Source organism: Microchirus variegatus (genome assembly GCF_963457635.1).
Source record: "Microchirus variegatus genome assembly, chromosome: 5".
Lineage (NCBI taxonomy): Eukaryota > Metazoa > Chordata > Actinopteri > Pleuronectiformes > Soleidae > Microchirus > Microchirus variegatus.
This window is the reverse complement of record NC_139806.1, coordinates 6,053,663-6,076,913: the sequence shown is the minus strand read 5'-3', so window position 1 is coordinate 6,076,913 and position 23,251 is coordinate 6,053,663. Positions and strand designations below refer to the sequence as shown.

Below are 23,251 nucleotides of genomic sequence, written 5' to 3'. Positions count from 1 at the left end.
AAATATCTACTTTAATGTGAACTGCTGAACAGAATCTCAACCATTCAATCCAGACGACGAGTGTTCGTCTTGGTCCAAAGGTCAGAATAACGTCAGTCCAAGTCAGTCTCACACACACAAACACAACCCAACATTCTTTCAGACAAGCCGCCAGAGAACTTCTTCCACCGCCTCAGTCACACACACTTCACTCTTTCAAATCACTCGTTCAGCAGTTCCACTAAATGTAACCGAGGACCAGATTAACTATTTGACAGGTGGAAAGCCGGAGATGAGAAAGTACGTGGCCATGATGGACAATGCAGATGGATATAGGCCAAGTGGCCAAGAAAGAGTGGGGACACGGCGGCCACCCAGAATTAAATCATGACACCTACAATTTCGAAGGTCTTCATGAAGATCGATCTGGGGGAAAAAAAACAAACAAACAAAAAATGTTTGAGTCCAGTCTTCAGCCTCAACAATGTTCATCTTCCTGCAGTTACAGGTGTAAAATGACTAGGTCAGAATGTGGTTGTATGAGGTACAGACAAGGTTCACCTAGCCTGAGATAGATTTATCTTGGCGACACAAACGTACATAGTCAGAAGTGATTTTAGAATAAAGCGGAATAAGATTTAAAGAATGCCTGTTAAAAGGGACAATGTGTATAGTATTTATGGGTTTATATAACCCAAAATCCACTTTTTTATACATATGTGCTCCTGCATTGTCTAGTCTCTGTATAACAGTTTTTGTTTCATTTTCGTAGTGTTTCAAAAAGTCATTTAAAATAACATGGTCGCGGTTGCATAGCCACTGTTAGCAGCGAGACGCCATGTTTCTACCGGAGCCTGTAAGGACAAACGCGAGAAAACAAATCAAGCGTCTCTTTACTTGTAGCAGAAGTCCCGCCTCCTCTCTCTCCGCTTCGTCTGCTACGGCCGCGGTAGCTCGCCCTCTCCCTCGCCTCACGAACCTCATCTGCTGACACGGAGAAAGACGACGAGGACGACATTTGACCGGCTGCGGATATCGTAGCGCTCAGGGAAGGGAGGGGGTGAGCAGAGTGCCATCTCCAGAGTGCCATCTCCTCTAGATGGCACTATAAACTACTTACTTCACCTTTAAGGAATGCCTGTTAAGTTCAAGTGTAAAAATCTCAGTACCTCATACAGCCACACTTGTTTTTGTGTTTAAAACCTTTATATATTATACATTTGTGATTAAATTAATGATATATTTATCAGTTAAAGGCATTATGTTAATTAGCCATTACGTTTTCATTGGGTAGTGTTTCCAAAGTTGTCACTCACCTTTTTTTTGACAGTCTCTGGGTTTTGTATACGACGTGTTCGACCAGGTCTCCGTGAGCAGGAAGCAGAATGTTCCTCTAAAAAAATTGACAACAAAGTTGCATTTGAATGACTACATTTCAAGTTTAGAAAAAAAGAGTAAGTCTGAATCTACCTTTAAACATTTAACTCATTAAAAATCAAGTAAATCTTTCCAGTGAAAAACTCAATAGTAATGAATGCAACAGTGAAATAGCATAGCACAGCAGCCATTTAAACTTGCTTTTAGTGCTGTTTTGACCATTTTGATAATGGATTGGTTTAAGCGTTTGTGTACGGACCAAACCTTAACAAAAATCACAGATTAATGAAAATAAAAATTGCAGCCCTATTCAAACCAAGTATGTAAATGCTGTGACCGGACAAAATGGCTGCCAATGCAGATGACTAAGCTACAACTGAGCGAACATTAAAACAAAAATGTAGCCACTGCTGGCTCAAATAGTTCTATTTTGTACAAAGTACTGGCTGCAATTAAGCTAACAGTGAGACAATTTAGATCACATTGAGCCAAAGCTGTAATTGAGTGCATTAAGCTAAGGCTAATTTTGAGAATATATGCTATCACCAAGCCAACATTGAGCTTACAATGGAGCACAGCTGAAGCAAAAGATGAAATTGAGCAACCAGCTAACATTAAGGCTAACACTGAGCTAAGGCTAATACTAGTGAGTAAATAATTACCCAAAATTAAGCTTAAAAAAAATTAGCTAAGATTAAGGCAGAATTTAGATGACAGTGAAGAGCTACGTTTGAGCACATCATTCAGCAAACAGCATCGCCTTAAAGACAACTTGACAAAAGTTACTCACCATTCTGATCTGGCCACCAGGCTGGACCAGGACTAACGCGCCATCTTGTCGCTCCTTCTGCGTTTTTATACACCAGCTGATGCACGCGATCACCTTTTCGGCGTCTGACGTCACGCCGCCTGACGTCACGCCGCGGTAGTTTTCTTCTTTTTTCCAAGAGTGTATTTCGCGTATTTTCTTTCGTGTATGCAGCTCCTCTTCACAGTAACAGCACAACACTGTCGACTGGAGGAAGTTAAATACGAAGAGGAGGAAGCAATCAGCGGTCACATCATCAGCTGAAAACCACCTGCGTGAAGACGAGCAGCAGGTGTGTTGCACGTCACCAATCAATCAGCCTCCTCATTAACATTATGGGGCATTACCGCCACCTACTGGCGCGGCGTGTGGGTCAGGCTCCATTCTCACCTCCTAAATTTCCAGAGGCGATTCTAGAGTCTGTAGGGGTCTTAAGCAAAAATTCCCAGGGGGCCATTCCAACCAGTGTTCATCACCATTATGTTATAAATAATCTGACACCAATTAAAAATGTATGAGTTACTTTTTTTTTTTCAAAATAACATGGAAAAACCTTGTAATTGAAAAGTATGTGAGAATATAAATGTAAAGAACAATAAAATACTGTAAATAGCTTTTAAAAAACAATATAAACTTATTACACACACTGAAGAAACCACATTATAAAACAATATAAATCTACTTATCTTTCTTTTTACTTTTTATTCTATTCTGCTCTGTAGCACTTTGAGATTGCTTAATGTAAAGTGCCATAAAAATAAAATCTATTATTATTGTTATTATTATTATTATTAATAATAATAATAATAATAATAATAATAATAATAATAATAATAATAAATATATAGAACAATAAAATACTGTAAATAACTGAAAAAAACATAGATAAACTGAGTAAAAAAGATATACATTACACTGCAAATAATCCCCTTTATTTCGAACATGTGAATAATAACAACAACGAAAGAAGAAATGAAAATAATAATAATAATAATAAAAAAACAACAACAACAAAATACAAAATAAATATACAAAATGAAGCAACAAAATACAGTTTAACATGTCCGAAAGGAGTAGTAAGAAGAATAACTTATATAATACTACCTCTTCTCCATTTTCTAATTTTTATCACGTATTATTTTGGCTATGCAGAACGATAACTTCACACAGGTTAAAGTGAGGTGGGGCCCCTTTAGGGAGGTTTCCTACTGAGATGTCATTGCAAATCACCCATTGTTTTTTAAGGGGGACGGGGAGGCGGCTGGTCACTGCACATTTCAGTGAAAACAGCCCTCAGGCTCCCGAGTGTAGGGGGCCCCCTTATCAGCTCGGGGCCCCAAGCAGTTGCCTGCCTTGCCTGTTCACAAGCTGCGCCTCTGTAAATGTTCTCCTACTTATTTAAATATAAACTAATAATATATATACACATCAATTCAATATATATATATATATATATACAGCTTCCTTTTCTTACTTTTTTCTTCTATTGTTTGCTCCACTTTGTTTTTGACCGTCATGCCGGTCTTTTATTTTGACGGACCGCACCGGATGTTATGGCAGGTGCCGTCACCGTTCCGCTTCACTCTCTTCTTCATTGGAAGAGCGCGGGGAGGACGCTCGCGCAGCCTGAAGGGAGGAAGAGTTTGTGGAAAGTCGAGGACAAACATGCGGCGTCTCCTTCAAGCTTCACCTAAACCACACTTTTCCCTGAGCTGAAGGAGAAGGAAGAAGAAGAAGAAGGAGGAGAAGAAAGAAAGAAAAGAAGGACAAACCTCGGAGTGTAAAGAATGAACTGAAGCGTAGCCGTGAGGAAGAGGAGAGAGAGGAGAGGAGGGGGAGACGGGAAGAGCCAGATCCGTTCACTACCATCGATCCAGTATTGAGGTATCGATCCAGGCCTGTTTTTCCAGGAACAGATGCACAGAGCATTAGCATTTGGCTAATGCTCTATGATATGGAAACACATTTGTTCCACCATGTTTTTTTTTATGTAAGTCATTATAAACTGACACATTTTCTGGAAAATTATCGAAAAAAATAAAGAGTTACTACCTCTGACCACAAAATAACTCCTACTTTTAATCTGTAAGTAAGCCGTGATGCTAATTTAGCATTTTCAGTGAGTCTTTTTTACTTTGTCATTCAATTATGAAATACTAAGTCAGTCACTTTTAAGTAGTAAGTCATCATTTTTGCTATAGTAACTCATGTTGAATTACTAAGTCTAGTTTTGAGTCATTATGTTTAGATAATCGTGATACTAAGTCTCTGAGTAAGTGTTAGTAAGTTAGTAAGGTAGTAACTAAATTGTTATTTTAAGATAATTGGTCATTTTGAAATACTATGAGTCAATAATTTTGATAAAGTAAGTATAGTTCTGGTACTAAGTCACAGGTTTTGAGTAAGTAAGTCTTTATTCGGTGTAAGTAAGCTAATAAGAGAAGCTAAGTCATTATTTTTGAGATATTAAATTGTTATTTTTAGGATAATTGGTCATTTTGAAATACTATGAGTTACTAATTTTGATATAGTAAGTCTATTATGTTACTAAGTCACAGGTTTTGAGTAAGTCTTTATTCGGTGTAAGTAAACTTATAAGGGAAACTAGGTCGTTATTTTTGAGATATTAAATTGTTATTTTAGGATAATTGGTCATTTTGAAATACTATGAGTTACTAATTTTAAAAATAGTAAGTATAGTTCTGTTACTAAGTCAGGTTTTGAGTAAGTAAGTCTTTATTCTGTGTAAGTAAGCTAATAAGGGAAACTAAGTCATTATTTTTGAGATACGTGGTCGTAATTTTCTGAAAGTTAGTCATTTTGAGATACATTGAATTACTAAGTCATGTCTATATTGAGTCATTATGATGATTAAGGGAAACTAAGTCTTTATTTTGAGATACTAAGTCATACTTTTGAGAAAGTAACTCACTATTTTGAATAACTAAGTCATGCCTATATTGAGTCATGATGCTAAGACACTTAGGCGTTATTCTGAGATATCAAGTTATAGTAACCGTGTTACTGTTATTTAAGTCATTATCTTTGGACAATAACTTGTTATATTGTTAGTTTTCAATGAGTCATTATATTGAGAACATTTCCCATCATAACGACTTTACTGTGTCTTTATTAATAATTTCATCAGGAAATGTTTGAAACAAGCTTCAGCATTATTTATAACGGCTTCAGTCATATGTTTATAAGAGGTTGACTCATCAGAGCTAAATCTATGCAACACTTGTCTGTGCATGCACTGACTAACAACACAACTCTGTCATAGGAAATTACTGTCCTGTGTCATCACCATGGCAACCACCAGTGTCTCCTCTAATGGGGAAGCAGTAGAGACGTTGGTCATCATCGTCTCTCGCTCAGTCGTCACTTTTAAAGTCAACAATGTGCTAATTTTGCTTTTGAAACTTGTAAACATGTCACAGATTATGTACGCATGTGGTTTCCCAGAATACGTCACATCAGATTACTGATTTCTCAAAAAACACGGAAAAATCAAACAAAGCAAGCATTTTGCTTCACAAAATAAAAGAAAACCTAAATTTCCTTTTTTCAGCCAAAGACAAAAATATCTAAATTATTCCAGATTACAACATTGAAATGATGCACTGTGTGTGTCGTGATTATTTTAGTAGATTTAGTAGGACAGTGTGTCACTAACCGACAAAGAACTTCACAACCAGTCCACGTTTAAGGTCCAGATAAAAATGATTTGGGGAATAAACGGTTGTGTAAGTTTTGAAAACACATAAAAGAGCGAGAGAGAAAGAAAAGAAAAGATGTTTTGTATCAAATTTTGCCAAAAGCTACATTCCATTACAAACTTGTAGAGACAGAAACAATAAAACACAGAGAAAAGCTCTTTTTTTTTTTTCATGTGCTCAAAACCCAGCATATTGGGTTAGGATAAATTTTTTTCCCCCCACATTTATTGATACATTTGTATATTTTCTGGCATAATCTGTAAATAGGCGTAAATGTTTATAAACACTTTTTTTTTCTTAAATAGTATATATATATATATATACACATATATGTGTGTGTATAGTATAGTACATATGTATGTATATGTATGTACATATACACACATATATATGTGTATATGTACGTACATATATACACATATATGTACGTACATATATACACATATATGTACGTACATATATACACATATATGTACGTACATATATATACAGTATATATACATATATACAGTATACGTACATATATGTGTATATATGTACGTACATATATGTGTATACATGTACGTACATATATACACATATGTGTACGTAATTATATATAGACATATATGTATGAACATATATATACACATGTGTATATATGTACGTACATATATATACAGATATATATGTACGCACATATATACACATTATATACGCACATATATCCACATACATATACACTTAGTCTCTTCTGTAGTGAAATAAATATATTAAATATATATAAATATATAAATATTTTTATAAAATAAAAAATATTTTTCATACTTTCATGTATGGAAAATACTCATGTCTCAGCAGTTTTTACGTCAAAATAAAGAGATGTAAAAACAAATGACCTAAAACTTGAGTACATTTTGTATCAGAAAAATTACTTTTGATACATAAGTGCAGTAAATAGAAGTAATTTTCCGGTAAGATACTGTTAAGCTCGGGTTACTACTCGGCCCGGGCGTAACATAAATTTGGGGCTCGTCCGGGATTTATGTTACGCCCGGGACGAGGAGTAACCTGAGCGTAACGTAAAAAGTGCTCCCCCCCCCTTTTTCCCTACTCCCAGTGACCGAGTCGACCAAAAGTTGCAGTCCAACACAAATTTATTTTGAAACACAGTGTAGTTTTACTTCAGGGTGAGTACGGCCAAAATAACAAACACAACCTCAATAGAAAAACTAGATTACCTCGCCAATATAAATAGTAAAATAAAATACCGGACTCTAACCTGCCTCCCAGACACAAAACAGGAGAAGTTCACAAATTCAGCATCTCCATCCACCACCTGCATCTCAAGTATCTTTTTAATAAGGTACTTTTTACAAGAGTGGCTAAAAAATATTAGATTAAATGTGTGTCACACACACACACACACACAATACATGTTCGAGGCAGATGGTGAAGAAAAATGTTGACATTTTCATCACTTTTTATCGGTGCTATTCTGTTACAAAGATCGTAAATAGTTAAAGAAGAAGAAGAAAAGTTTTTCCCCTCTCGACCAGATGATTGTGTTTCAAATCATAGATTCAGCCAAGTTGGCGAGTCCACGTCCAATGTGGTTATAAGATCTTCACTTAGTCCTGCAGTGATGGCATGACTTTGTGCTGAATCAGGCTTTTTTTTTTTATTTCGTGTGGCTTTACCACGGTTCACAGACCCCGTTGCGTTCTGCTGTGTTATCTTTGCAGTCAAGATGCAGAGCCCTCCTGCTGCTGCTGCTGCTGCTGCTGCTGCTGCTGCCACGCTGACTCTGACCGCGCTCAGCGTTCTCTTCACCCTGGACGGTCTGAGCGCTCAGCAATCTGACAAGAACCACACAAAGAACCAGAACCACGGGACGGAATCACAGAGGCAGCCGCACATTATATTCATCCTCACAGACGACCAGGTGTGTGTGTGTGTGTGTTAATGTGTATCCGTTAAACTCTGTTGGACGAGGTCCACTTTAAAAACTGACTTTGACCAGTTATCCGCGTGGGGGACAGACGCCTGGTCCTAATGAGGCGGAACCTCACGGTAAGACGAGAAATTGCCGGTTTGTTTTTGAAGTGTGCTCTGAGGAGTTTCTGACTCATAAGCCGTGTCTCAACAGTCGAGGCCGCGTCCTCTGAGCGTGCGTTCGTCGTCCAGATTCAGAGTCGCGGCGTGTCCCAACTACTGTCACGCAAGTGATCAACCATCCGTATCCCAGCCTGTGGCAAAGCAATAAGGGTGGCGGTAAAGCACCTTTTCAGCTACACTACCGTTCATTTTCCATTAAAAGTCACACTTTTATTCATCAAAAGAGTTGCACAATGAATAGAAAATATAGTCAAGACATTGACAAGATTAGAAATAATGATTTTTTGAAGCAGCAAAACTGTTTTCAGCTGTGCTAACATCATTGCACAAGGGTTTTCTAATCATCCAATAGTCTTCTAACACGATTAGCAAACACAATGCACTATTAGAACACTGGAAATGGGCCTCTATACACCTTTGTACATATTCCATTAAAAACCAGACGTTTGCAGCTAGAATAGTCGATGACCACATTAACAATGTATAGAGTGTATTTCTGATTCATTTAATGTTATATACATTGACAAAAGTGCTTTTCCTTGAGCCCAAAACGATCTCGTATTCATAACTTTAGCTTTGCAGAGCCTGATTTGCAAAGGTCACATCGCTGTTGATGTGGGTTTCTAATAAACAGTTTTCCTTCCACGAAATAAACAAACTGCTCATTGGAAAAGTCCACGCCGTAAACAAAAGGCTGAGCCACACAGTAAACACAGACAGAGCAGCAGTGGCGACGTTGAACCTTATTACCTGGACGCCCCTTTTCTCCTACTGGGTCACTGGTGTGAACATTCAGAGCTGTAGATTTAACAAGGAGTTTAAAAGTACTGTCTCGAACAGGGAATCCCAACGCGAGGGCAGTGAATGGTCATTAATTACATGTGTTTTTAATTTTCAGTTTTTGTAAGTGAAGTTTTAAATTGCTGTGGAATATGTGCGATAGATTTTAAGACCTATTATAGCAGGTCTTATACGTATATGGCAATATTGTGACCTTTTATCTGTAAGGGACAAGGGCCTTTCTGCACGGAGTTAGCATGTTCTCCTCGTGTGTGCATGGGTTTTCTCCGGTTTCCTCCCACAGTCCAAAAACATGCAATATGGGGATGAGGTGAATTGGTCACTCTAAAGCAGGGGTTCTCAAAGTTTTGATACCTGAGGGCCAATTTAGGAACCCAACATTGGACTGAGGGCCGCCAAAGGGAAAAAAAAGAAAAAAAACTAAAAGAAATCCCATTTGTAATAACTATGGCGTCTAAAATTGGACAAAACCGACATACTATACTACGTCGTCCAAAATGTGACATTTTTTTTATTTATTTATTTTTGGTCCAAAATTTGACAAAAACGTCATACTGTACTATGTCGTTCAAAATTGTAAATTTTTTTAGTGAAAACAGTTTTGGTCCAAAATTTGACAAAAACGTACAATACTATGTCGTTCCAAATTTGACAAATTTTTTTCAAAAAAAATTGGTCCAAAATTTGCCAAAAATGACATATATGCCGTCCCAAATTTTACATTTCTTTTCCAAAAAAATCTTGTTCCAAAATTTGACAAAAATGACATATATACCTTCCCACATTTTTGGGAAAAATTTTTAATGCCAAAATTTGACAAAAACGTCATACTATACTTTGTCACTATGTCATCCAAGATTTGATGACATAGTAAATACAGTTGTACAGTTTACACTTATTGGTCTGTATCCGGTAATGTCCAATAAACATTTAACAAGCTTAGTAGCTCCTGGATTAAAACTATCAACTGTAATTCATTGCGGGCCGCCAGGAATGTTTCTGCGGGCCGCCATTGGCCCCCGGGCCGCACTTTGAGAACCAATGCTCTAAAGTGACCTGTAGGTGTGAGAGTGAATGGTTGTTTGTCTCTATGTGGTCCTGTGATGGACTGGTGATCTGGATAAAGTGGTAGAAGATGGATGGATGGATGATTTTGTTGTGAAAAGCTAACCCTTTCAAATATGACATGCAGCCCAGCTTTACTAACCACATGTTGAAAGATATGCAACTGATTATTTATCTGCACTGAATTTTTTGTATCCCTGCGTTCTCATAAAAACAATAATATTTATGGGACTTTTATGTGCCAGCACTCACAGTTCAGTTTGGGACTGAAATGACTTTGTCAACAAACTGAAACAAAGACGATATTTAACAGTGCGACTCTGTGACAGGGCTTCAACGACATCGGCTACCATAACCCGACCATCAAGACACCGACGCTGGACAAACTGGCGGCGGAGGGCGTTCGGCTGGAGAACTACTACGTGCAGCCCATCTGTACGCCGTCACGCAGCCAGCTCCTCACCGGCAGGTACAGACGCTGCATCATCTCCAGGATGTTCTATATTCTTATACACTACCATTCAAAAGTTTGGGCTCACTTAGAAATATACTTATTTTTTGAAGGAAAAGCCCTTTTTTTTCCAATGAATATAACATTAAACGAATCAGAAATACACTCTATACATTGTTAATGTGGTAAACAACTATTCTAGCTGCAAACGTCTGGTTTTTAATGGAATATGTACATAGGTGTATAGAGGCCAATTTCCATTGTTCTAATGGTACATTGTGTTTGCTAATCGCGTTAGAAAGCTATTGGATGATTGGAAAAACCTTGTGAAATGAAGTTAGCACAGCTGAAAACAGTTTTGCTGGTTCTTAAAATCATTATTTCTAATATTGTCAATGTCTTGACAATATTTTCTATTCATTTTGCAACTCTTTTGATTAATAAAAATGTGACTTTTAATGGAAAAACAATGCATAAGTGACCCCAAACTTTTGAACGGTAGTGTATAAAGCTGTTCTGCCTAATCTGATGATTGATTAGGTAACTCCGTGTGGGTCTGTCAACTGATCTGCAGCTGATCTGGTACAAAGGCGATAACACTGGCTTTTTTTATCATTAATTATTCCAGATATCAGATCCACACAGGACTGCAGCACTCGATCATCAGACCCAGTCAGCCCAGCTGTCTGCCCGCGCTCATGGACACGCTGCCCGAGCGGCTCAGAGAGGCCGGCTACACCACGCACATGGTCGGCAAGTGGCACTTGGGCTTCTACAGGTGAGGATGCTGTTCAGGTACGAGCACGGATTCACATTCTCATGTTAGTTATTTATATATTTATTTATTCATCAAATTCAACTAGGGCTCGAGTCCTTGACACTGAAACTTTAAGATGTTGATGTCAAAAGTATTTTATCTGATGAGTCGTCAAGTCCACAGCTGAAGGTAAAACTATTAATAGACACTGTGTTGGTGGGGGTGAAAAGAAGGAGGGGCAGGGGGGTTGGGGTTGGGTGGTAATTGTTCAAACATGTGGATAAACTGTGTGCACGCATTCCTCAAATGCGTTTACAGTGCTGCTCTTGGATGTGAGCGCTCAGAGCAACACAGACGGAACAATGCAAAAGTTCAAACTGCTGATGTCGCAAATGTACATTTGTAGAGACTTTAGAGCAGGGGTTCAAGTTTTGATACCTGAGGGCCAATTTAGGAACCCAAATTTGAACTGAGGGCCGCCACAGGAAAAAAAAAAGAAATAAAAATCCCATTTATAATCACTTTAATGACCAGATTGCAGTTCTGCGGTTTAGCGTTAAGTAATATAAGCGTTAATATAATGTAATTTAAGCGTTAATATAATAACGCTTTATAATTTACTGGGTAATTACCCAGTATTTTGGCCATTGTTCTTACCTTCTAATTACAGGTTAATACTAAGTAACACATTTCTGTTACCATATATTTACTGGGTAAATAGCTAGTAATTGGTGGCTGTAGCTACCTGCTTATTACCAGCTTATAACCCAATAATACACTAAAATTCACCATATACAAATCCAGGTAAATACCCAGTATTTTTGTTTACACTTATTGGTCTGTATCCAGTAATGTCCAATAAACATTTAACAAGCTTAGTACCTCCTGGATTAAAAATATCAACTGTAATTTATTACGGGCCGCCAGAAATTTTTCTGCGGGCCGCCATTGGCCCCCTGGCCGCACTTTGAGAACCAATGCTTTAGAGCCATGGTTCTCAAACTGTGCTTCTGGTCTGGTCACAAACCAGTTGGGATGAAAGGCGCAGACCGACACATGTTCATCATACGAGACAAATGTCATTCCATCTGTGACAAAAATCCTTTTTTTTTAAATTATATATTAAAACTATTGCATTTTTGTAGGTTTCTTTGCAGCAAAGCCATTTGTTTTTGTCGCCTTTTAAACTAAAAGTAGAGTTAGTGAGGTTAAAGACTCACCGTCAATGGCCTGATTTCCTAACGCTACAGTAATGAAGCTGCAGAAAACTAGTTCTCGCTTAGATCGCTTTACATTGTCAGCTTATTGCAGAATTATTGATTGACAACAACAAAACTATTCCCATGGGTCCTTGACATTTTTGTGAATTTGAAAAAATTGCCCTCGACCTGGGTTATTGAAAGTGCATGAAATAGTTAAGGTCAGAGTTGCAACTAACAGTTATTTTCGTAATCAATTAATCATTTGGTCCATAAAATGTCATAAATTGTCCACAAACCAAAATGATTCTGTTTTAATGATTTCTTTGTTATTGTGGAGCAAAGAAACTTAGAAAATATTCACATTTAAGAAGCTAAAACGATCAGAAATCTTGTTTTAATCATGAAAAAAAGCATCAAACCGATAAATCGATTTCAGTAATTGATGATTAATCGATTAATTGTTTCAGCTCTAGTTAAGTTCCCACTTATGTTTCAGTAGCGGTGTAGTGGACGTGAGATTCCGTGCAGCACAACGAGCGAGTAACGTGAAGCGAGAGAGAGAGCGAATGATGACGTGATGCCTGGGTAAATGCAAATTCAACAAAGATCTCTGTCTCACCAAAGAAAATAAATTACAAAGACTGACTTTGACCGAGATCCCAAGGACAATCGCTTGGACCAGATGCAGATTTGCGTGCTGCTAATCAATAAAAGTGGACGCTGTGAGCCAAGGAGCTCTTACAAGATACAACCCTAACACGCCGCTCTTATACGTCCCATGTGTCAGCACATTCGGTCCTGGAAAGTCCTTGAAAAGCTCTTGAATTTGACGCCAATCGAGGTGTGGCAACCCTGTAATTACATTTGTTTCTACCCCGGCTCTAGTTTCTCTTTTAAGTCTTTAACTCGCTTCAGCTTCAACAGACTGTTACACAGACTAACTGTGAACATGTTCGAGCTGCAATAACGCAGAGTGATTCATGCCGTGTGAATATGAACAGACACGTTAATAGATTGCACACGTGTCGCCCGGCAATACTGCGGGTCATTTTCCAGAAAGAACACCGCGTCCAAACGCCCAGACCTCAAAACATGTGGTATCTCCATAGTTTTCTGAGCAGCGTGACGGCTCAGCAGAGTCTTTAATACCTGAGGAGTTCCTGTTCTAATGTAGTCGGAGGGTTTTTAAAACAATCTAATGAGTCCAGTTTGTTTTCATTCAGTCAGACCACCGTGAAAAGGCTGGGTTTGATATGCTTATATGAAAATAAGCACTTAATAAACAGGTAAATCAGTCTTTGATAATGTGTTCCATTACTTTCCCTCGGGGCTCAAGGACAAAGACATTTTATGTGCGGAGAAACCGAGACCGTTAATAAAACAAGAGTAAAACTCCGCAGGGAATCTTTTTACAACATCTGTGAATGTGTCGAGTAAAACGAGACGGAAATCTGAAGCTCACTTTACTCTATCTTTAAGGAGAGCTTGCCTGCCCACGAGAAAGGGCTTCGACACGTTCTTCGGTTCGTTGACAGGAAGTGTGGATTACTACAGGTGAATATATCACTCTCATCTGTGCAGCCAATAATGTGCATCTGTATTTCCTATAACTCACATTTTCTCCACACGCGCGTCTCTAGTTATGGGTCCTGCGACGGACCGGGCGAGTGCGGGTACGACCTTCACGACAACGAGGGCGTGGCCTGGGGTCAGGAAGGAAAATACTCCACCACGCTCTTCACGCAGCGAGCTCGCAAGGTCCTGGCGAGTCACAACCCGACGGACAAGCCGCTCTTCCTGCTGCTCTCCCTCCAGGTATGACGCCGCTAAATCACAAATGTGTCGTTTGACAGAGGCGTAGAGGTGTCGCAGTTCACTGCACTGAAAGAAACAGATATTGAACTTAATTTACACTACCGTTCAAAAGTTTGGGGTCACTTAGGAATTTCCTTATTTTTGAAGGAAAAACACTCTTTTTTTCAATGAATATAACATTAAACTAATCAGAAATACACTCTATACATTGTTAATGTGGTAAACGACTATTCTAGCAGCAAACGTCTGGTTTTTAATGGAATATGTACATAGGTGTATAGAGGCCCATTTCCAGTGTTCTAATGGTACATTGTGTTTGCTAATGGCGTTAGAAGACTATTGGATGATTAGAAAACCCTTGAAAACCCTTGTGCAATGATGTTAGCACAGCTGAAAACAGTTTTGCTGGTTCTTTGACGAAAGGGAATAAAAATCATTATTTCATAAGTTTATTTCTAATCTTGTCAATGTCTTGACTATATTTTTTTATTCATTTTGAAACTCTTTTGATGAATAAAAGTTTGACTTTTAATGGAAAACAAACAAATTGTATTGGTGACCCCAAACCTTTGAACGGTAGTGTAGTGTAGTGTAATAAGCGTGAAATTCTGAGCGTAGATGTTTGTGTAGAAAAGTTTGGAAGTCATCGTATTTCTAGCGTTTCATATAGATGTTTACGCAAATCAACTATTTGTCAGATCTAACTTGCAATTAACCTTGTTTTGGTTCAGAAGTGCTCGATCTGAAAGTGCAGATCATAAAGATTTGTCACGGCTATGCAGTCATGGTTCTCAAAGTGTGGTACGTGTTACTAGGAGATGACTACGAAAGAGAGTGTCGTCACTGGAAGGGTCATGAGCACGATGTCCCACACGGGAATCAATGCCGAAGTGTGGATCAGTTAAAAAGACTTAATCTGCAACATTTAGCAAATGAAATATGGTGTAATCTGGTGAGGAGCCTGGTGTATTCAGTGACAGCAGTAATACAGGAAGTACTGAACTATTCTGCGAACACATCTTTTTAAGTAACTGATTCTAATGATCCAGTTACACAGAAAAACAACCGCTTTACAAGTCACTAGTTTGTGTTTGTGTCACGTATAACGCTGTGCAGCCGTGCTATGAGGATTCCGTATTGTGGAAAAGTGCTATATGTTAGAACACAGTTCTTCAGATTACCCTCTATTCCTTGTTGTTTCTATTCCCAAAGGTCTCCTGTTTCACATCTGGCCATGAAAACATGCAGAATAGAAGAAAAAAAAAATAATAGGTCAAACACAAAAAAGCCTGGATATAATATGTTCAAATGCTGAGGTAGTTTATGTCTGAATGTGGAAAGTCAGAGAAGTTTGGAAAAACACCGAGGCCATATTAAAGTGTTTATTTGCCTGACGTTCAGCTTACAAGCATCAGGAACTTATTTGAGGACTGGCTCGAACAGACTCTAAACCAACCATTTGATTAAAAGCACTCCACACAGTCAATTGATGTGAGAAGTTTAAACTCAGGAGGCAAGAATAAGATTTTGATTTTTTTTTTTTTTATTACGAGTGTCCGTGTCCGTTTGATTCAAAGTTTTGGACATTTGTGAGGACTGTGGAGAAATATGGAGTGGATGTTTACAAAAAGGGGGAAAGAAAATCAAAACAAGGACCGAACGGTTTACTTTGATTTACTTTTATAAGGAGGAGGGAGCGTTGAGTTCCAACATCGTGAGATTGTGCCGTAGGTCGCCACTGGATTAGAGCTGCAACTAATGATTATTTTCGTAATCGATTACTCTGTCGATTATTTTCTCCATTAATCGTTTGGTCCATAAAAAACCTTGATCAGTGTTTGTCAAACCTGGAAATGACGATGTTCTCGAACGTCTTGTTTTCTCCTCATCCAGGATTTGACATGTTTTTGACATGTTTCTTAAAAATGGATCCCCAGAGGCAGCATGTATAATAAAAAAGAGTATCGGACCCAGGATAGAACCTTGGGGGACCCCAGAAGTGAGAGGGGCTGTGGCTGAGGATAAATCTTCGAGAACCACTGAAAAGCTACGACCATTTAGGTAGGACTGGAACCATGAGAGGGCTGTGCCTGTGATGCCGAAACATTCTTTTAGGCAATCTTGTTTTAATAATGAAAAAAAGCTTCGAACCGATTAATCGATTATCAAAATAGTTGACGATTAATTTAGCAATCGGTGAATTGTTTCAGCTCCAGACTGGGTCGACAACTCAGACTCAGCTTTGGCCTCTTCCCCAGCTCCACCACGTTCTCCAAAATGTGTAAATAAACAACAAATGTTTCCCATCAGGCAGTGCACACTCCTCTACAGCCTCCTAAGAACTACATCTACCCCTACCACAACATGGCTAATGTTGCCAGGAGGAAATTTGCCGCCATGGTGTCCACGGTGGACGAGGCGGTCCGCAACGTCACCTACGCCCTCAGGAAGTACGGATACTACAAGAACAGCGTCATCGTCTACTCCACCGACAACGGCGCTCAGCCGTTCACCGGCGGCAGCAACTGGCCGTTGCGAGGCCGTAAGGTATCAGTGACGCGTCGTGTGTGGGATTTTTTTTTTACGACACGTTATTTTACACGTTGCGTAAAATGACGTTTTGTTTTCAGGGCACGTACTGGGAGGGCGGAGTCCGCGGCGTGGCGTTTGTGCACAGTCCTCTGCTGAAACGCAGGAGACGGGTCTCCAAAGATCTTCTCCACATCACCGATTGGTTCCCGACACTGGTGAACCTGGGCGGAGGGAACATCAGTCAGGTCAGTGACGCTCAGAATGTTCTTACAACATCATACGCTACCTTTCAAAAGTTTGGGGTCACTTAGAAATGTCCTCATTTTTGAAGGAAAAGCACTTTTTTCAATGAATATAACATTAAATGAATCAGAAATACACTCTATACATTGTTAATGTGGTTAACGACTATTCTAGCTGCAAACGTCTGGTTTTTAATGGAATATGTACATAGGTGTATAGAGGCCTATTTCCAGTGTTCTAATGGTACATTGTGTTTGCTAATCGCGTTAGAAGGCTATTGGGTGATTAGAAAACCCTTGAAAACCCTTGTGCAATGATGTTAGCACAGCTGAAAATAGTTTTGCTGGTTCTTTGACCAAAGGGTAAAATTATTATTTCGAATAAAAATCATTATTTCTAATCTTGTCAATGTCTGGAATATATTATCTATTCATTTAGCATCTCTTTTAATAGATAAAAGTGTGACTTTTAACGGAAACAAGGTGACCCATAACTTTTGAACGGTAGTACATGTGTTGGATTAATCTGGCAGTTTTCAAGCTGTTGATATGTCCACAAGGTCTTAAGGCAATCGGATGTGGTAGAAATGTACAGAAGTATGCAGAGATGCACTGTAGAGATTTTGATGGTCGTAGGTCAAAGGTCAACCCCCCATCGAAATTGTTAATTTTGGCTAAATTGGCTAAAAACATTCTAATTTCCTGTGTTCTGTGGATATTGATGTCACAGAAACTAAAATGATTTGGCGGAAAAAGAAAACAACAACCACCATGGTTCTCACTGATATGGTGAAAGACATCACTACTTTGCGTCTTTTATCTCTATCCCTCTTCCAAAGGATTTAAACGATGAAGTTATAAAATACTGAGCGCTCTGACAACAACGACACAGGAATTCACGTCGCTGCCAAAAAAAGAAGAAAAAAAAAAAGAAGACAAAGAAGAAAAGTTCACTCAAGTCTTGTGTTCCCAATAAAAGTGATGAGAGCCAAAGCTGATGAAAACAACAACATGTGCAGTCCTGAAGTGGGATTTAAGCATTAAGAGAGTCGATTTTGATGGTTAAAGGTCAGCGTTATTATCCGGCCCAGAAGATGGATCCAAAAATCGGATTATTCATTTATTATTAAATGATTTGCTTGTCTTTTCACAAACAAACTTAGTCATGAGTAACAGTCTGTGGCACATTTAAGTTACCTTTTTAAACCAACACAAGAAGGTGAAAGTTCTTGAGTTTCGTGCAAGAAAGAAGTAAAAGTAAATGTCCCAGGGTTAGTCCTGGAAAGTCCTTGACAAGTCTTTGAATTCAACCAAGGTGTGGGAACCCCTGTACACAATGTTTTGGCCCAATGTACTTGCTTATCCCTGGTGTAGACTGAAACTGCTTTGGTTAGTAGAGGTAAACATCCACTGGGCAGTAACTCTAGTTTGTTGAACATTGCTTCCTTGGCCTGGCCTGTATCCACAGTGACAGCTAAGCAAATGTCAGCTGTGTGCTGCAGTAAAACAGAGCAGACACAAGGATGCAGCTCTGGACAGAAGCTCCTTGACTTGACCTCAGACTCACTGAGCTTCTGTAAAAACTGTCTCTGTGGAGTTTTACTTCCATGCAGATAAATGTGTCCTTGACCTTTTTCTTTTCTTTTTTTTTTTTATAAGCGCACTTTGTCTAAACATGCTTTGTGGTTCAATCTTAGACATAAATTCCCGTCATTGCTTTGTCTGTGCAGCTTCCAAAGAGCTTTGTTGGCTCAGCGAGTGAATAAGTTTCCTTTGCCAGAGTAGACGAGCGAGACTGTCTGTAATCAGCAGACAAACCTGACTGAAGTGAAGTCACTCAGTGGCTTCTGTGAGCAAAAGGAAACGTGTCATTTATGTGTGATTAATGCACGACACGTGGACTGTAGTTACTCTCTCGTTTACCTTTTATCTCGACACTTGTTTTTCTCAGAGTCGAGGTCTGGACGGTTTCGACGTTTGGCCGACGATCAGCGAAGGGAAAGAGTCGCCTCGTCAGGAGATCCTTCACAACATCGACCCGCTGCACAAAGCTTACGTTCAGACCGTGAGCCGGGACGACGTCATAATGAGAGCCTCGGGTTAGTAAGAGTCAAAGTGTACGTTTACAAAGTGAGAAAAATGACCTGCGGTGATGCTTCGTTATCTTATTATGTTTTTGTGGTCCTCCTCAGTCTAAGTACAGGAGATAAAACACCGCGATGTTGACTTCCGCACTCATTGCTACGTCACAATGAGACATTCCTGGAGTGCAGACGAGGGCAATAGTATCTGGAAGAGCAGAAGTCGGCAAAGTGTTCTATTCTTGTCTGCACAGTGCAGCACAGAGTTCTACACAAACTTCCAGCCTCAGAGGATTTACATTTTATATATGACGGCAATGTGCCGGCTAGAGTCGGCAAATGATGGCTTTTCCAAACGCTAACTGCTGTTAGCTGCCGTTAGCCTCAGTGACGCTGACGTAGTTTCCTGTGTCTCATTTGCATATTTAAAGAGACAGGCACTCAAAACCGAGCGTTCTGAACAGGGCTGTTTTGGCAGAGTGATTGAACTGCTGTGGTGCTTCATCCTTACGGTGTTTTGACCAAAGCATGTCACAGACATGTTCATTAGGACACCAGGGAACTAGGTTAGCTTGGAGAAATAGGCTATAATATGTCTCCTTTAATACTTTAAAGATATTTGTGATTTTTTTTCAGGTAAAAATGAGTAATAATGCCTTTGTGTGTTTTCAGTCCTAAAGGAAACATCAAAAGGTGGTGCATTCATGAAGCCAAAGAAGAAACTCCAGAAGCAGCAGCCAAAGCAGAAGTCAGTGCTCAAGTTAAAGACCACCAAGAAACCTCAGACATTCCCCCATCATGCTGCTAAACCCAAACCGAAACCCAAGCCTCTTCCCAAACTCACCAAATCCAAACCCATGCATAAATCCAACACCAAAGCCTACTCTCAGAATCATTTCCTGTCCCATTACGAGCCACAGCTGACCTCCCAGCCCAGTGGTCTTCCATCTGTGTCGGGGACGTCTGACCCCAAATCTGAGCCCCTGGTCCTGCGCTCACATCCGCGGCTAAAATCCAGGCGCACGGCAACGCAGAAGAAGAAATCCAAGAAATTACGCTTAAGGGTACAGTGCAAGAGGAAGGTACACGAGTACAAGAACGAGTCTCGGGCAGGGACGTCCATGCCCACGCCCCAACCAACGCCTCAGTCTGTGTGGGACACATCAGTCCAGGCTGCCATCAGAGTCGGAGACTGGAAGCTGCTCACTGGAGACCCAGGACACGGAGACTGGGTCCCACCACAGGTAATCTGACAGACTGCCTCATAGATCTACACTTAGAAATGTCCTTATTTATATTATAGCTGTGGTAATGCGATGTGCATGAGGAGGTCATCCAACTAAGGCGTTCCATTTTGTTCCATTTTATCCCTCAGGTGCTCCCCACTCTCCCCGGTCGCTGGTGGAACTTCGAACGCACCTCCACGCCTTCTGCCCACAAAAACGTCTGGCTCTTCAACATCACGGGCGACCCGTACGAGAGGCGGGACCTGGCGGAGCAGAGGCCGGACGTGGTCCAGCGGCTGCTGGCCCGACTCGCCGACTACAACCAAACGGCCGTGCCGGTTTACTTCCCGCCCGACGACCCTCGGGCCAGCCCGAGCCATCACGGCGGCGCCTGGGTGCCGTGGGTGAAGGACGGCGAGGAGGACCAGGAGGCCAAATATCAAGGCGTTTACAAGAAGGGGAAGAAGAGGAAGAGGAAGAAGAAGAAATGTGCAAGCGGACTGTGCAAGTTGGAGACCTTCTTTCTGAAACTGAACACTGGGATGATGTCCAACCGGATCTGAGGTGATGGATTTTTTTTTTTTTTACGCATGAGGTGAACGCGCCAAAGACTTTGTCCATTCACTGGCTTCACTACTTTAATTATCCCTCCAAAAAAAATCAAATCACGCTTTTTAAGTTTTCTCGGTGAACGTTCTTTTTCAGTTTATGCCATTTAAAGTGTCAGGTTCACTGCTCAAAAAAAATATTTTCCACATAGCCAGACAGGAAATTCAAGAAATGTCCTCACATATTTGCTGTGGAGGAGCTCGTCCCTCTTCAAGCACGACTGAATCCTGGAAAAACCAAAATGTCCCAAACTATGGACATTTCACAGAGTTTTAGACTTACCTGAATGCAGCAGGACATGTGTGTCACACAGTCTCCTTTAGAGGTGGAAAGAGAAGCTCAGTCATCAGGGAGGGACTCGGGAGTAGAATCGCTGCTGCTCTCTGGGCAAAGCAGCCAGTCGAGGTGGTTCAGGCACCTGGGAGGAGACCGAGGATTTAGTGGAGAGATAATATTTCCTTGAGATTAGATCCTCCAGTCACAGTTGGACGATGTCTGGGGCCTCCTGCTGGAGCTGCTACCCCTGCTCTGATAAGTGGATGGATGGATGGATGCACAGATCTGAAAACACAGAAATTACACGGGGAAACACTTTCCCCAAGACGTACCTACTCACGACAAGGGACTTTTCAGATTACCAGCAACGAACGATTATTTTCTCGATCAATCGTTTGGTCCATAAAATGTCATAAAATGTTAAAAAATACGTTGATCAGTGTTGATCAAACCTGGAAATGACGATGTTCTCGAATGTCTGGTTTTTGTCCACAAACCAAAATGATTCAGTTCTTAATGATTTCTTTGTTATGTAGAGCAAAGAAACTAAGAAAATATTCACATTTAAGAAGCTAAAACCATCAGAAATCGCTTGTTTTAATCATGAAAAAAGCTTCAAACCAATTAATCGATTATCTTAACTAATTTTACAGCTGATTAAAACAGTCAATGTTCAGTAAACTTACAGTATATCGTTGCGCGTGTCCTTACTTCCTTCCTCCTTGCGTTTGTCTCAGGCTCCTCCCCTTTAGTGATCGACCTCTGACCCAAACAAGCTCCTCCTCCTGCACGTGAACAACAAACTCTGTAATTGTTATTCCTCACAAACCGACTGAGTTCTTGACTCAAGGACTAACTCTGTGTGTTTTCACTGATAATGTAAATTATTTTGTATTATGTTCCAACTTTTACGTCACTTTTGTTTTGGTTTCCTTTGGTCTGCCGTGAACAAATAAGATTTTTTTTTTTTTTTGTTCTACGTCACTGTCAGTTTTCAGATGTTTTTCTACTGTTTTATTGTTTGCATATTGGCGTATGTGCGGCAGAAACACTCCTCACAGGAGTTAAATGTGTTGCTTATGTGTTTTGAATTAACCACATTCTACTGTGAACAACAGTTTAAGTATTTTCAAGACTTTATATTGATAACTTGACATAATCAGTCATTACATGATTCATTCTGAAGGTGTTCTGTGAAGGAATGCTCCAAGAATGCATTAAAATCTTTAAAAACTGCTCTGACGTGTTAAATTGTGTCTTTAACGAAACGACGGCTGATGCACAGATGATATAATGATTTTGTGTTTAAATGAAAGTTGAGGATGAAGAGGTTTAAGACACATCTTTACTGGAGTGAGGACACCTCACCTCTACATATTTCTGTGTATTTGCTCAATTTGGAACAAACCTCGCCTGTGGCTGTTCTGCAGCTGTGTGTGTGTGTGTGTGTGTGTGTGTGTGTGTGTGTGTGTGTGTGTGTGTGTGTGTGTGTGTGTGTGTGTGTGTGTGTGTGTGTGTGTGTGTGTGTGTGTGTGTGTGTGTGTGTGTGTGTGTGTGTGTGTGTGTGTGTGTGTGTGTGTGTGTGTGTGTGTGCGCGTCAGAATTCCTGTGAAAACTCTTTAAATGGACGAACTTCTCCGCCCTGAGTCAATAAAGGTCAAATAAGATCAACGGCGGCTCTGTCCTTTTCATGTCCCACACTCTTTCTTAACGTCGGCTTCGCTTTTCAGAGTCGACGTGAACCTGAAAGAAGTTCAAAAACATTTAAAATGAGCTGTTAATTCTTTAAAATCAAGTAAATTAAAGGTGTCTGCTTCATCTTCTATTGCTAAGAGTTAAAACCTTATTTTAAAGGCATAAATCTGTCAGATCATGAATTAAAATCTTAACATTTTGTGTCTTACCTTCAAATCCTAAAAACAACAGTGAGCCGAGGTTTAGTAACACAGTTTGACCACTAGGTGGAGCCAGATACCAACAAATTCACCTCCCTGAGCTTCTCTGCATTTCAACTGAATTTTTCTTGTCCGTTTTCGTTATATTGAGTTAATTTTAAATCTAAATAAAGACCGTTTTAAACATCATGATCCAGGAACTCTCCGGTTAATAAAATACTAATATTACATGTCTGAAAACAATATGTTAATTAGGCAAATTTGGTAGTTTGATTGTTTTAAATTACATGTTCAATTAAATAACACATCTTATTGTCAG

At 39.7% G+C, this 23,251-nt stretch overlaps 1 protein-coding gene across 1 annotated transcript; it reads left to right on the top strand.

Moving 5' to 3' along the window:
• Positions 1 to 3,932: 3,932 nt before the first annotated feature.
• LOC310927661 (arylsulfatase I-like) lies at positions 3,933 to 20,794 on the top strand. The gene is made up of 11 exons (XM_083890024.1): positions 3,933 to 4,048; positions 7,608 to 7,807; positions 10,176 to 10,315; positions 10,926 to 11,075; positions 13,736 to 13,810; positions 13,897 to 14,071; positions 16,382 to 16,618; positions 16,702 to 16,848; positions 18,797 to 18,944; positions 19,599 to 20,170; positions 20,302 to 20,794. Exons 2-11 carry the CDS (start codon positions 7,613 to 7,615, stop codon positions 20,713 to 20,715), a joined length of 2,253 nt encoding a protein of 750 aa, XP_083746150.1. The 5' UTR covers positions 3,933 to 4,048; positions 7,608 to 7,612; the 3' UTR covers positions 20,716 to 20,794.
• Positions 20,795 to 23,251: the final 2,457 nt, after the last annotated feature.